This window comes from Telmatherina bonti (assembly GCF_933228915.1).
Source record: "Telmatherina bonti genome assembly, chromosome: 2".
In the NCBI taxonomy this organism is placed as follows: Eukaryota; Metazoa; Chordata; class Actinopteri; order Atheriniformes; family Telmatherinidae; genus Telmatherina; species Telmatherina bonti.
In genome coordinates, this window is record NC_136620.1 from 12205945 (window position 1) to 12221226 (window position 15282).

The window sequence follows — 15282 nt, forward strand, 5'->3', positions numbered from 1 at the left end:
GCAAGACTTCGTGCAGTCGTTGAACGGGCCGCACAGCAGTTTAAGAAATACCCAAAAGAGCTTAAATTTTTAACATTTTTGTATCTGAACAGGGATGTTTTCCATTTTTAAATGCTGTTACTCACCTAACAATTTATGTTTGTTAAACATTTTGTCTATGATAGCACACCACTCACACAAATCAACAGCTACAGCCAGAAAACAAAAATATTTTGGTCCACAAACCGGCAATTTACGAAAAAAAAAAAAAAAAAAGAAAACAGAAAAAGTAAATAAGCTAAACATGTTAACTTAACCTGTAAATACCCTAAAGGTTTGATTTTACAAATAAAACAACTGGATTAGTTCACTTGGAATGTTAAGTGTTTTTAGATTTTTTTTTTTTTTTTTGCTTTTTTTTTGGTTGTGACAACACAGAAGGAAGTAAGAGGTGGGAATTAGTCTTTGCAGCAGTTTCACCACAACAAAAATACTTCAAACATCAGTTTTAGTAACAGCCTATAGCAGATGATACTACTGCACTCACTTGTTAGTCACACCTTGTACTGAATGTTTAAACATCTAAGTAAGGGTATCTGTTGTTCCGTCGTTTTACCACCCTGAGGCTTGTGTGTTGTGTGTTGTGCGGTCATGGTGAAGGTGGGGTCTTCAGGGAATTGGTGGACCCTCCTTGGCTTCCACTCACTGTCGCACCCTGGCCGACCCACTGAGAAAGAACAACAAAAGTTAAGAAATTTTTTAACTAAAAGTCTGCATTCATAAAAAAAATATTACAAATGTTCATATATATATATATATATATATATATATATATATATATATATATATATATATATATATATATATATATATATATATATATAATATATGTATATATAGTGTATATATATACATATATACTATATATAGTGTGTTATTTGCAGAACACACTGACAGCAAGTCATTAAGGGAGTACCAGCACTTTGTTTTGTTCCACTTACATATATGTGTATGTATATATATATATATATATATATATATATATATATATATATATATATATATATATATATATATATATATATATATATATATATATATACACTCATATATGTAAGTATATATATACACATATATGTAAGTGGAACAAAGTGCTGGTACTCCCTTAATGACTTGCTGTTAGTGTGTTATGCAAATATGGGACAAAAACATGGCTGATACCTATTTGTAGATCTATAAATTGATGTAAAGATTAATAGTTTTATTGCACAGAAATGACACAAAACAAACACAACAAGTTCTAAATCAAATCCACATTTGCCAAATTCAAAGTACCATGGAGACACTTTTATGAACTTCAAGCCTCATTGAAAAGTAAATACATAAACTAAAAGTTCATTAACCCTTTCATGCATGGATTACTAAAAAGAACAATACAACATTTTTAAAAAAAAACAGTATTACACCTCGACAAATATGCAACAATACTTTTTTGTTAATTTGTGATATTTAGAATTTTGTATGATTAATTTGAATGTACTCTACAAAATAGTTATAAAACGACATATAATCATAATTATATCATGTAAATCCTCAACAAAATATACTTGTATCATTGCTCTTCCCATTTATCGCAAAGGCAAAGTTGTGTAATGACATTACATTCAGTTGTATAGTATATTTATTTGTTGTCCAGTGAGTGGAAACGTATTAATTATGGTGAGTGTGTTGATAATCTGGTTTGTGACATGGTGCCATAAAGCAAAACTGCCGCTGTAAAGTGAGGCAGTGCCCAAAGAGAAAAAAAAGCTTCTAATTATGATTTCCCTGCTTTGGGACGCTAATCGCTCCAGGAATGTGCATAGTAAATGTTAGTGTACCATCAGAACGAGCCACATGTTACTGTCAAAAAGTGACATAGTTCTACATTAAAGTAAAGAGTGTTCCCCAGTAATCACTGCCCACCCCTCGGGGAAAAACCTGTAACCTGTATTAGATCTTCACTATTAGGCTGATGACCTTGCAGACCTCAGCCTCTTGCAGGATTAATACTGATCTGTGAACAGATGGTAAAATCAATCTGCTTCATTTTTGACTTGTCGCCATTAACTCCAGGGTTTCGCTGTAAAACGTTACAAACCTGTAACTGGAAAGAAAAGGTCAACTGTGCATTTTAGCACCCTCATTGAAAACCATCATGTGCCACCAGATGTTGTGTTCCCATCAATACTGACTGAAGCTGGAGCCAATAAACACACAGTTACTGCAGTCATTTGATGTAGGTCCGAATACAGATTAAATTCTTTCCTACTGCGCCCACAAGCCAGATGTGAGGAAGCGTTTGGGCATTTTTAACCAGTAAAAAATAAATACATAAACAAAACATGCAAAATCCCTCCCCAGACAGATTTATTTTATTTAGTTTTTATTGTTGATGTGGTTTTTTTGGCTCGGAAATAAAGCTGCTCTACAGCAGGCTGATAATAAAAACTCCTGATAATGCATTTTAACCTGAGCCAGAGAGATCGAAAAGCGAGATACTTTAGCTCAAAGCCTCTCTGTGAGCGAGTGGTCCCTGCGGTGTGCCTCTCTGCTGTTCAGCCACTCATTCATGTGACAAAGTGGCAGCAACCGAGCTCTCAGCTCTCTGTATATTCTTTACTTTCCACCCAGTAACATCAGACCTGCCTTGAAATTACCGCGGGGAATTCAGGAGCATTTTGTTGTTTTTTGGTCATGTTTCTGGTGTGTGAGTGTGTGTGTTTGCAGCCGTGGTTGAAGAGATCAAGCTTATGAATTATTGATGGTCTCAGTCTGTATTGCTGAGGTCAGTGTGGGTCAGTCCAACACTTCAGAAAAGCAATAAAGCTTAAATGTATGTGTGTATATCACAACTAGTATGTGTGGAGGGAAAAAGAGGCCTGTTGACTGTGTTGAGATTTATTTGTTAAAATATATTCAGCCATCTCTGTGAAGCACAATACTGTATTCTTTATGTATTAATGTATGTGTTTTAGATTTGTGTGTGTTTGAACGAGTGTGTCCATGTGTGAAATATCCAGGCTCCCTCAGGGCTTCTGTGTGGAGGTTTTAAGGAAACACAGATAAGCCATTACTTAGACTTCCAGACCCTGCTGCAGGAGTTACAGAGCTGCTGTTAATGGGTTTAGACGAAAACTGCTTCTGAAGAGGGTTTGACAGACCATCACTGTGTGTGTGTGTGTGTGTGTGTGTGTGTGTGTGTGTGTGTGTGTGTGTGTGTGTGTGTGTGTGTGTGTGTGTGCATGCATGTGAGTGTGTACACTATGTTTGTGTTAGTGCTATACAAGAGACCTCCACTGGTCTTAAAACGTTTGAAAATATCAGGGTCGCTAACCCTTCACCGATACTTAAAATCCATCCAAACGGAGTAAACACAGTGTAACAGCAATGTTTCATCTAATCTTGATCTGAAGTTTGCTAAAGCACGGAGATGTTCACTGGGAGGAGTGAATGGACAAAAAGAAAGCCAGTATAATTTTCTTCTACCAAAGGGAGGCAGATTGTTCATAAGGAAAACATAAACAAAGGAAAATTATCTTCTGTCTGCAGATATTTACTGCATAAATAAAGACAACATAACCACTGGGCCTGAGAAGTAAAGCCAATGAGGAAATGTTTTCACACTGATAGTCACTAATTATTAATGTTTTCCCACAATGTATATCATTGCAGTTACAACATGGTATACATTTATTTGACCAAAGTATAAGATGTATACTAAGTTTATATGAAATGATAATTTATAAAACCATAATCAAAACATCAAAGGTAAAAAGAAATGCAAGTATGAAAAATATCAGTCTTAATTTTAGCTTCCAACTGCTTTGAATGTAAATGCAAATGAAAACAGTACCAACAAGTCGGGCCCCAAAGCTGTTGCATAACACCATGGTTAATTGTCTAAATAGCTTTATTTATTGGAGTTTGAATTCTGTCTGATAAGGATACTAGTTTCTTATCAGAGTTCTGACATTTTTTTTTTTTATGTAATTGCTTCAAGCACTTTCACAGAAGTCACAAGTCTGATGAAATATTTTATATGATTCTTTTGCTTTGAAATGTCCGGATATTTTAATTACATTATTGAATGAGTTTTAAAAAGGTATGTTTATAATAAATATTTATATATATATTAGGGAGGCTCAGGGAGGGGATATATATTATCCCCTCCCTGAGCCGTCACCTTATCGTGGTGGAGGGGTTTGTGCGTCCCGAAGATCCTAGCAGCTATGTTGTCGGGGGCTTTATGCCCCTGGTAGGGTCACCCATGGCAAACGGGTGTCTAGGGGAAGGACCAGACCAAGCACGGCTCATAGACCTCTATGATGACGACCGACCTGGGCATGAACCAGGACCCCCCTCTGGAGCCAGGCCTGGAGGTGGGGTACGAGAGCGAGCGTCTGGTGGCCGGGCCTTCGCCCATGGGGCCCGGTCGGGCTCAGCTCAAAAGGGTTACATGGGCCCCACCTCCCGTGGGCTCACCATCTGCGGGAGGAGCCGTTGGGGTCGGGTGCAATGTGAGCTGGGCGGCAGCAAGAGGCAGGGACCCTGGCGGTCCGATCCCCGGCTGCAGAAGCTGGCTTCCCCACCTTTCTGGTGGGGAAGGAGCCTGAGCTTGTGCGCGAGGTTGAGCGGTTCCGGCTAGATATAGTTGGACTCACCTCGACGCATGGCTTGGGCTCTGGAACCAGTACCCTCGAAAGGGGCTGGACTTTTTTCCACTCTGGAGTTGCTCATGGTGAGAGGCGCCAAGCAGGTGTGGGCATTCTCATCAGCCCCCAGCTTGGTGCCTGCACGTTGGGGTTTACCCCGGTGGATGAAAGGGTAGTTTCCCTCTGCCTCCGGGTGGGGGGACGGGTCCTGACTGTTGTCTGTGCTTATGCGCCGAACAGCAGTTCAGAGTACCCACCCTTTCTGGAGTCCTTGGAGGGAGTGCTGGAGGGTGCTCCTTCTGGGGACTCCATTGTTCTGCTGGGGGACTTCAATGCTCACGTAGGCAATGACAGTGAGACCTGGAGGGGAGTGATTGGGAGGCATGGTCCCCCCCCTCTGAACCCAAATGGTGTTTTGTTATTGGACTTCTGTGCTCGTCATGGATTGTCCATAACGAACAACATGTTCCAACATAAGAGTGTCCATATGTACACCTGGCATCAGGATTCCCTGGGCCGCAGTTTGATGATCGATTTTGTAGTCGTATCGTCGGACCTGCGGCCACATGCCTTGGACACTTGGGTGAAGAGGGGGGCGGAGCTTTCAACTGATCACCACCTGGTGGTGAGTTGGCTCAGATGGTGGGGGAGGATCTGGCCCTGCCGGTCAGATCTGGCAGGCCCAAACGTGTTGTGAGGGTCTGCTGGAAACGTCTGGCTGAGTCCCCTGTCAGAGCGAACTTCAACTCCCACCTTCAGCAGAGCTTCAACCATGTCCCGAGTGAGGCGGGGGACATTGAGTCCAAATGGGCTGTGTTCCGTGCCTCTATTGCTGGGGCGGCCAGCCGGAGCTGTGGCTGTAAGGTCGTAATCCCAGGACTCGTTGGTGGACACCAGCAGTGAAGGATGCCGTCAAGCTGAAGAAGGAGTCCTATCGGGCTTTCTTGGCCTGTGGGACTCTGGAGGCAGCTGATGGGCACCGACGGGCTAAGTGGCATGCGGCTTCGGCTGTTGCCGAGGCAAAAACTCGGGCATGGGAGGAGTCCGGCGAGGCCATGGAGAAAGACTTCCGGATGGCTTCGAGGAGATTCTGGTCCACCATCTGGCGGCTCAGGAGGGGGAAGCAGTGCTCCATCAATACTGTGTACAGTGGAGGTGGGGAGCTGCTGACCTCAACTCGGGACATAGTGGGTCGGTGGAGGGAATACTTCGAAGACCTCCTCAATCCTACAAACACGTCTTCTGATGAGGAAGCAGAGCTGGTGGACTCAGGGGTGGACTCTCCTATCTCTGGGGCTGAAGTCGCTGAGGTGGTCAAAAAGCTCCTTGGCGGCAAGGCCCCGGGGGTGGATGAGATCCGCCCGGAGTTCCTTAAGGCTGTGGATGCTGTGGGGCTGTCCTGGCTGACGCGCCTCTGCAGCATCGCGTGGACATCGGAGACAGTACCACTGGATTGGCAGACTGGGGTGGTGGTCCCCCTTTTTAAGAAGGGGGACCGGAGGGTGTGTTCCAATTACAGGGGAATCACACTCCTCAGCCTCCCTGGTAAGGTCTATTCAGGGGTGCTGGAGAGGAGGGTCCGCCGGATAGTCGAATCCTGGATTGAGGAGGAGCAGTGTGGTTTCCATCCTGGTCACGGAACAGTGGACCAGCTCTATACCCTCTTTGGGGTCCTGGAGAGGGCATGGGAGTTTGCCCAACCAGTCTACATGTGCTTTGTGGACCTGGAGAAGGCATTTGACCGTGTCCCCCGGGGGCTCCTGTGGGGGGTACTCCGGGAGTATGGGGTACCGGACCCCCTTGTACGAGCTGTCCGGTCCCTGTACGACAGGTGTCAGAGCTTGGTCCGCATTGCCGGTAGTAAGTCAGATTCGTTTCCGGTGAGGGTTGGACTCCGCCAAGGCTGCCCTTTATCACCGATTCTGTTCATAACTTATATGGACAGAATTTCTAGGCGCAGCCGAGGTGTTAAGGGGATCCGACTTGGTGGCCTCAGGATTGGGTCCCTGCTTTTTGCAGATGACGTGGTCCTGTTGGCTTCATCTGGTCGTGGTCTTCAGCTCTCGCTTGAGCGATTCGCCGCCGAGTGTGAAGCGGCTGGGATGAGAATCAGCACCTCCAAATCTGAGACCGTGGTCCTCAGCCGGAATAGGGTGGATTGCCCTCTCCGGGTCGGGAGTGAGGTCTTGCCTCAAGTGGAGGAGTTTAAATATCTCGGGGTCTTGTTCACGAGTGAGGGAAGGAATGAGCGCGAGATCGACAGACGGATCGGTGCGGCGTCTGCAGTAATGCGGACTCTGCGCCGGTCTGTCGTGGTGAAGAAGGAGCTGAGCCAGAAGGCGAAGCTCTTGATTTACCAGTCGATCTACGTTCCTACCCTCACCTATGGTCATGAGCTGTGGGTCGTGACCGAAAGAACGAGATCTCGTATACAGGCGGCTGAAATGGGTTTCCTCCGCAGGGTGGCCGGGCTCACCCTTAGAGATAGGGTGAGGAGCTCGGTCATCCGGGAGGGGCTCAGAGTAGAGCCGCTGCTCCTCCGCATCGAGAGGAACCAATTGAGGTGGCTCGGGCATCTGGTCAGGATGCCTCCTGGACGCCTACCCGGTGAGGTGTTCCAGGCACGTCTCTCTGGGAGGAGACCCCGGGGAAGACCCAGGACACGCTGGAGGGAATTCTATCTCTTGGCTGGCCTGGGAACGCCTCGGGATCCCCCCCGCAGAGTTGGCAAATGTGGCTGGGGAGAAGGAAGTCTGGGCTTCCCTGCTTAGGCTGCTGCCCCCGCAACCTGACCCCGGATAAGCGGCAGAAGATGAAGATGAAGATGAAGATGAAGATGAAGATATATATTATCTAAAAGTTGGAAACAAAAATGCTTGAGGAAAATGCTAAATGGTAATATTAGAAGAGCTCTGGCATTACTTTGGATATGCAACGTAATACAAAACTCAGTTCATTAATACTAATCAATAGTGCCATCACTAATAAATATTGTCATTGTGGATTTTTCAAGATGGGTTTAGATATCTTTAGTGAATAAATAATTGTTACATATTAGCATAACTTTGAGCCGCACAACAAATATAACCTTCTTGTTAGCATTATTAAATAAATAAGATTAATTGTATATTACCTGCCCATATTTTGAATAAAGGCAAAATATACATCAAATAACATCTTCATTGACAGAATAATGTTCCTAGAGGCCCTAACCTCTTTTGTAATGAGCAGACCTTCTGTAGTAAAGAATTAATGATGTCTAAAGAGGGTTTTTCATCAGTGGACCACATGAAGAGCAGTTTTAACAGCCTCTGACTTAGCACGCTAGCTGCTTGCTAACCATTACAGTCAATAACCGATGTGAAGCATGTCAACACACTTCTAAGAAAAGTAGAAGTCTTTAAACTCTTCAAAGGAGAAAAAAGGCTAATTTTAGCTGGCAGCTAATGCATGTGACAGCTGATCCTCAGCGTTACATTTAACCGGACAGCAATCCGGTTTTGAGGTGTTTTAGCTTCTGACCCCTTCAGCTGAATAGCAATATGTTTAGCTTTGACAACTCAACATGAATTTACATGAATCAGTCCAGCATCTGTTTTAGCATGCCCTGTTTTTTTAATGAGTGTGGGTTGGGAATTCAGAAATAGAAACAGCTCGGTGAATGCAGCCACCTCTCCCTCTGTCTCTCCATCTCTCAAAGCTGAGCCTCAGTTGTGGCAATCACAGCAATATGAGAACACACAAGGGTTGTGCAGATTTCTTTTATTTTATTTTATTTTTTGTTATGTAATTGTTATATTGCTAGTTACTTTTCCCACAGAGTCTCAAAATTGAATATACAACATAGCGACATGGAATACTGTATGAGACCCATTTGTATGGAAATGAAGCATTAAAGTGACTTTTATGGTTCAGTATCTTTCATTTGTTTGAGCTCAAGTACGTGTTTATCTCTTTTTTGACCTCATGACCATTTCATGTTTAAGTTTTGCTTCGACTTAATTTGTGAATGGTTAAATTAATTTCTGAATGGCTGAAAGGAACACTGTGGGTGGTGATTCAGCAGCCATGAGGTGGGTTGCTAGTGTCGTTTTCTTTTTCTTTGTTTGTCTGAATCACAGTAGGTGCAAATATCAGCTGTGATTCATTCAGAGTAAGTTTTAATCTATAGTCATGGTAATTCCATTACTTTTTATTTTTTATTAATTTTTTAGCACATCCCACTACAAAAATCAAACATTTTGCATTGATACCTATTCATATTCACCAAATGAAATGCCTGGATTATATGTACATGTATTCCAGATTCTTAGTTGATAAATATTCATAAATTTCCATTATCTCATTTTATTTTTCCACAACTCTGAATATGGCATTTGTTGACTGATTGATTTAGAAGATTGTCTTGTACTATATTCAGTACTATATTCTCAGGTCCAATAATTTTATTGAGCCCAAATTACAACCTTTTACATGTACTTTTCACTGAACGATACCTAATTAGCATGTTTTCATAGTGACAAACTGAATTAAGGTGTTAACTTGTTGTCATACTGTAGCATGAGCTTTTTTTAATTGTGGTGATATATATATATATATTTTTACATGTTGGCTGTTTCCTTTAAGGAACAATAAGCAATAATTGCTTAGTTTAAACAGAAAGAATTAAAAAAAATTTAAAATAAAGACCTAAATCAGGGTTTTTTATCTGGCGTATAGCATAACCTATCATAAAATCTGTATATTTACACCCAGCCTCTTGTTATTTTTAGCCAGTCCGGCCGCACGTTAATGTGTGTTAATGTTAATTCCCGCCTCCTTTCTGCTTTTGGACTCTTTGACCCTCCTTTGCAGTAAATAAGACTGCCAATGACGAATGACAGGGTATTGAAAGTGTGAGGTGTTTAAGGAAACGGTGGAGAGTGGGACTAAATGTCCACCTAAACATTCAGATGACCAGCATCAAACTGTACAACTAAAGCAACAACGGTCTTTGGCAAAGAAGTTGTCCAACAGGCAAAGAGACAAAACACGGATCACATTACACGTTAACTCAAATTTACTGCCACAGTACAGAAAGCAGGCCATACCTCTATGAGTGGGTGCCAGTGTGCAATGGGTTTACGCGGGTATGTAAGCATCTCATTCCAGTGGTCTCGTCCCAGACCTTCCGCCTCAGTACCAACCCTACACACCCCAATCACCTCATTGTGTCCAACCCTGCAAAACAGCAAATATCAGTACCTTTTGGAGTTCAGCTGTCAGCTGGTGAATGTGCCACACGGACGCAGTAAAATGTACAAACCGATCATAATCCATGACTGCTATGAGAAGGCTGATCTGGTCAATGTTCTCAGGAGGAACATCAAACACAATGGCTTCGTTGTACACTGGGTTCAGTGTGTTACGCTTGGTCGAAGTCTTCCTCTTCTTTAGCCGTCGTCCGTCACACATCAAGGACACTTTCACATATGGATCTGGACAGAGACAGTGTGAGATCAGTTTAAGATGCAGTTTAAGGTTTTTAGGTGTTTTGAGAACATGAAGAAAAGAAACCAAAACATTTCACAAGCTTCTCCTGGATCAGCTTTGCTAGCTGCGCTCATGCTTTCACTGAAGCTGGAAATACACACATAGCTTAATTTTTCAGTAAAAGTCAGCTTCATTATGTGGAAACACTCAAACATGCTGAATCATTTACATCTGTGTAACCCAAATGTGGTGATGAGTGGGTTGAGATGGAGAACAACTTCCCCTTTGAGCATTTAAGCTGATCCTTGGGAAGGTTTATCACTTCATATGTGTGTCCGCACAAAGTCTAAAGGCCCACTTTTATTCTTTGGCTTTTAACTGTGTGAGATGTGTGGTCCTCTATGTTTTTTATTAGTTTTATTTTTCCTTTTTATTATTTCATTGGTATTTAGGTTTTTTTAATTGTTTTACCTGTTTTTATTATTCTAATGACATTACTATTTCATGTTATTTTTATTTTGTGATATACGACTTTGTGCAGCACTTTGGTGACATTCTGTTTTAAAAAATGTGCTTTATAAATAAAGTGGGTTGGATTAGATTGAAAGTATAAAACAACAGAAGATTGAATAAAATGGCCAAAATGAGGCCAGACTGTTGTCATTAGGAGATGCCCCCAAAATTATCCACTTACTCCTAATTCTATTTCTGATACTTCCTGAAAATTTACCAAAAAATTGTCCATAACTTTTTTTCTAATGTTGCTCATAGACAGACATTCGCCACTAAAAAAAAACCTCCACCTTGGCAGAAGAAATAATTGTTTTGGGTTTGAACTTGGTTTTGTTTGGGTGGTCATGGCTGGTCGTTTTAACCTGAAATTCACCTGTTGTGGTGATTTTGGTTTGCTACATGTTAAGATTGGTTTCCATTTTGGTGCAGTGGTTTTTATCAAACTGAGGATCACCAAATAATAGTTAAAAATTATAAAGCCTATAATTATATAAATTTGGGATGTTTATTCAGGTTGTCAAAATCAAACCATTAGCACAGAGATAAATCTGTTAAATTAGCACCTAATTTTTTAACAAATTAACACATAGCCGACAAAGATCACATCATATTAAAAATTTTCATTTGACATAATTTGTGACAAAGTGTGTAAGGTCCTTGTCACAGCAACGAACCAAATCCACTAAAAACCACATTATCTTCCTTATTTATGAAGATTCAGACAGTTTTCCAGCATTACAATGAAAGCTTACAGCGGGATGATACATCTTATATATCACACAAATAATCAAATGTCTATTGGTTTTGGGGGGTCATGAACACCACCAATTTTTGTTTTGGCTGTCGTGGCTCAAGTTTGAGAACCACCGTTCAAGTGTGTGCAAAGATGTTTTGTACTAAATGTATCTCATGCCTTCGGCTGTAAAAGGGCGCTCTTTTCTAAAAAGGTTTAAAAATAAAAGCATCATTGTACATGGTTGTAGAAGTGTCACTGTTTTTTTTTTTTTTTAAAAATAAGAAAATCATGCATAAAAGGGTTAATAATGACCAGACAGCCAACTTTATACAGAAGCCCTTACTAATGAGGTCTCAGTGGATAAACTTAAGGATGAGTTAAATCTTTCAGGTCCCGTGTCAGGACTTCTTAATTTCTCTTCTTGTCCACTTGTCTGAAACGCTTTAAAGAAAAAATTTCACGCCGTTAGGGCTACAATTAACGATTATTCTAATAGTCAACTAATCTGAAAATAATTTTTTTGATTAGTCACGATTATTTCTGTCCTGCCCACCATCTGTGCTTCCAGTTGACGCAGCTCTTTTTAAAGGCTCCAGTATGTTTTAACTCCATTCATTTGCATCATATGAATGTCCCCCTGATTCCCAGTCGGTCACAACATCATGTCCTTTAGTAAGTTAAAAGAACGACTCCTGAACCAGTTGAATATTAAATTTAAGCTTTACAGCTTACTACTAATTTATTTTTAAACATTCAAACTTAGTTATAGTGTCATATCCAAGTTATACAGAATTTGCCTCAAAAGGAAAACAAAATAAATAAAATATTTTAACATCTAAAATTTTTGTAGAATTGGATTAAAATGATGATTTACATAATGAAAAAGCCTGTTTTGTAGGTAAACAAGGGCCAGAATCCTTTAAAAACATTTCTGAATTCAAACAGTGATCCACCTAAATTAAATCACTTCTTCCTTTTCACATTTCAAACAATTCCTGACAATTTCATGAAAATCTATCCATAACTTTTTGAGTTATCTTGAACACAAACAAACAGATAAACGGAGGTAAAAACATGATCTCTTTGGCAGAGGTAACAACAGCACATCGCTACTCGCTAATGCTAACTTTACCATCAGGAATGCTGGAAACCATGACTCCAGGGTGCTTTTCTTCCAGATGCTCATGCATGACTTGTCGTGTTGCCGTGGTTACGCCAACTCTGCGTGGCAGACGACACATTTCACCTGTTTGACACTTTGTTTAGGGTGAAATATCCCCAAACTTTGGAAATAGGTTGCTCCGCCGTCAGTTTCTTCTTTGTTGTTTAAACAAAGATGCTGCACAAAATGACAACACTGCCCCCAGCAGTTCCTGTTGTGCTTTGCGTCGTTTGCTTGTTGTTTAGAGTTCTTATTCTGTCTGAAAAGCCGTGGTTGGTGAATGGTGTTAAGTTGCCTGGAGCAGCGTTTTATTAGCAAAGCCGTTACAGGCGTTTATAGGGTAATGTGTCGACAATGAAATTTTGCGTCAAAGAATTTTCTTTGTCGACGACTTTGTCAACAAATCATTGCAGCCTTACACGCCATGCTGACATTTACCATGTTTTCCACTAATAGCTACTTAGGAATCACTTGGATTGCATAAAAATGAAGCGTGATTTCTGTCAAACTGTGCTTTTAATTTTTTTACTGATGCAGCTGGAAATTCAAAGAAGTTTTGACTCGCTGCGGGTAACAAAGTGCAGAAAACATTGCCACTGAAAAGTAACTCTTAGCTATCTGTGATGTGCAAACGCTGCTTGGTAACAAGCTAACTTCATGCCATTGTTAAGTGGCTCAACTAACAACAAAACACATTCCTCTGCAAATCTTCAGGTAAAAGAAGTGGACTTCAAAAGAGTAAAAACGTACAAGTTACACAAAGAAAACATTAAAAGGCCTTCAGAAAAGCTGGAGAATATTCACTCACAACCACTTTGAAAGAGTCCAAAAGCATCTGGTATAAAGAAATGTAAAGACATGGGGGTGGATGACAGGCTTTTCAGCACTATAAACATGAAGTTTCAGGATTTGATATTTCTTTTTATGTGTGTACGATTGTGTGCTGAAAGTGTGCAGAACAGTTACCCTCTAAAGTATATAAGTCACAGTGAACCTGTGTACCTCCACAGTCCTATTCAAAACAATAAAGCATTTATTGTTCTGTATCTCGCGACCCCCCCTGTTAATCGAAACACTCAACTCTTGCTCGGCAACCCACCTGAGGCTCCAGTGATGTCCATGGCTTTCAGATTTCTGGCTTTGATCATGGTGATGGTGAGTCTGCCAGCCGTGGGGAGGTAACACAACGAGAACATCAGCTCTCCAAGATCCACATTGTCCTATAAAGAAATACATCTCATTTTTATTTTAATACCGAAGCAACATTCTTATATGAAAGTTTAACTCACTTTGGAGAGTCACTGCTGCAGTCGCAGATATTCACATACTACTATTCACATACTGAACTGTAGAGACAGAATCCAAAGGTTGAGGGATGAAAGTATAAGACAGATAATGAAAAGCATAAAGCATAACAACATAAAGACTAAACGGCATCTCTTTCAGGGGTTCTTGGACTTGTATTTAAACCAAAGTGAGTTAAGTTTAACTCGAAGGAAAGTGCATTATAACATCATACAGAGGTGACACCTGCCTACCCCTCTGATATAGATCATACCTCAGACAGGAATCCTTGGAAACCAAATATAATTACATCAGTTTCATGCAGGAGCTGCATGACTCATCTTTATTTATTATGTCTCATATCAAAACAATATCATGCCCGGACTATTTTAAATGATACAGACGTGTGCTCAAACTTGTGGGATTGAACTACGTCTGTTTCCGGCTCAAGTGTTCACAACTCCTTAACTAAGATCCCAAGCCTTTTTCCCAATTAACACGTCTGAAAATAACGCGCGACGGTGTGAAAGTGAGCCTCGCACTCCTGAAGCACAAGCATGGACTAGAAAGGTTGCAGGAGAACCTCTGGTTTGTTTCTAGTTTGACACGTTCGTCACGCACAGGGGGGGCTTACACACAGCTCTCTGCAAGGATATCTCAGCTACAGGAGCGAAAACTGTTCAGTTTGAAGGGTTTTTGCAGAACACTTGCAACTGTCTGAACTGCAGAGTAGCAGAATGTTTTCAATATTTTCAGGATGTTACAGAATTTTTTGTGCTTAAATTTGTCAAAAGCAACCAATTGGACAGAATTTCTTTTATCAAAGGTGATATGTAGTGAATGTAGTGTTTCTCCAAGATCTTGAGGCGCTTCTCCTTATGCTGATTAAGATAAATTGGTGTCGGGGCACTGGGGCAGCTTCGAAACACTTATGCACATTAGAAACCTGCTGCTCTGAGTATTCTGCTCAATATTGCTGAAAATCAAATTGATTCAAATGACTTAATTCATCAGAGATGACAGCGTCTGCGCGTCTGCAAGTGCACAAACACACAACGCATCACACAACGTGCACACGTACGCAAGCGATCGTTGTTCAGGATCTGTGACATTCAAACTGAGTGATGACGTGATTCATCTTGTGTGTCGCTGGAGCAGAACCCACCCCCGATGCTTCATCATCGCCCTGGCTTTAATGGCGTGTGCAGCTCATCGTGTCTCAAAAGGAAAACACACACAAAGCCTGGCAGAAACATATGGATTTGCACGCCGACACATGGTGGGCATGTACAGAGACGGTGGATAAACAAGCCCTTTAGCTCTCCACTGATAATGTGATATCCTTCTTCCCATCACACACACACACACACACACACACACTCAGACTACAGAGTTCGATTTTAAGGCTATAGAATGACAGTCACTACTCATATAAGCACTCA

General features: G+C 41.4%; 1 protein-coding gene across 1 annotated transcript in view; it reads right to left on the reverse strand.

The window, feature by feature from the left end:
• Window positions 1-628: 628 nt before the first annotated feature.
• The window catches only part of syt9b (synaptotagmin IXb), a gene marked incomplete at its 3' end in the record, with an annotated part of 56855 nt that continues 42201 nt past the window's right edge, over window positions 629-15282 (reverse strand). The window contains exons 5-8 of the mRNA XM_079259148.1: window positions 13656-13776; window positions 9979-10150; window positions 9764-9893; window positions 629-706 (exon numbers count right to left, since the gene is read on the reverse strand). Of these exons, the coding sequence (XP_079115274.1) occupies window positions 629-706; window positions 9764-9893; window positions 9979-10150; window positions 13656-13776 (501 nt within the window). The remainder of the gene's footprint in view (window positions 707-9763; window positions 9894-9978; window positions 10151-13655; window positions 13777-15282) is intronic.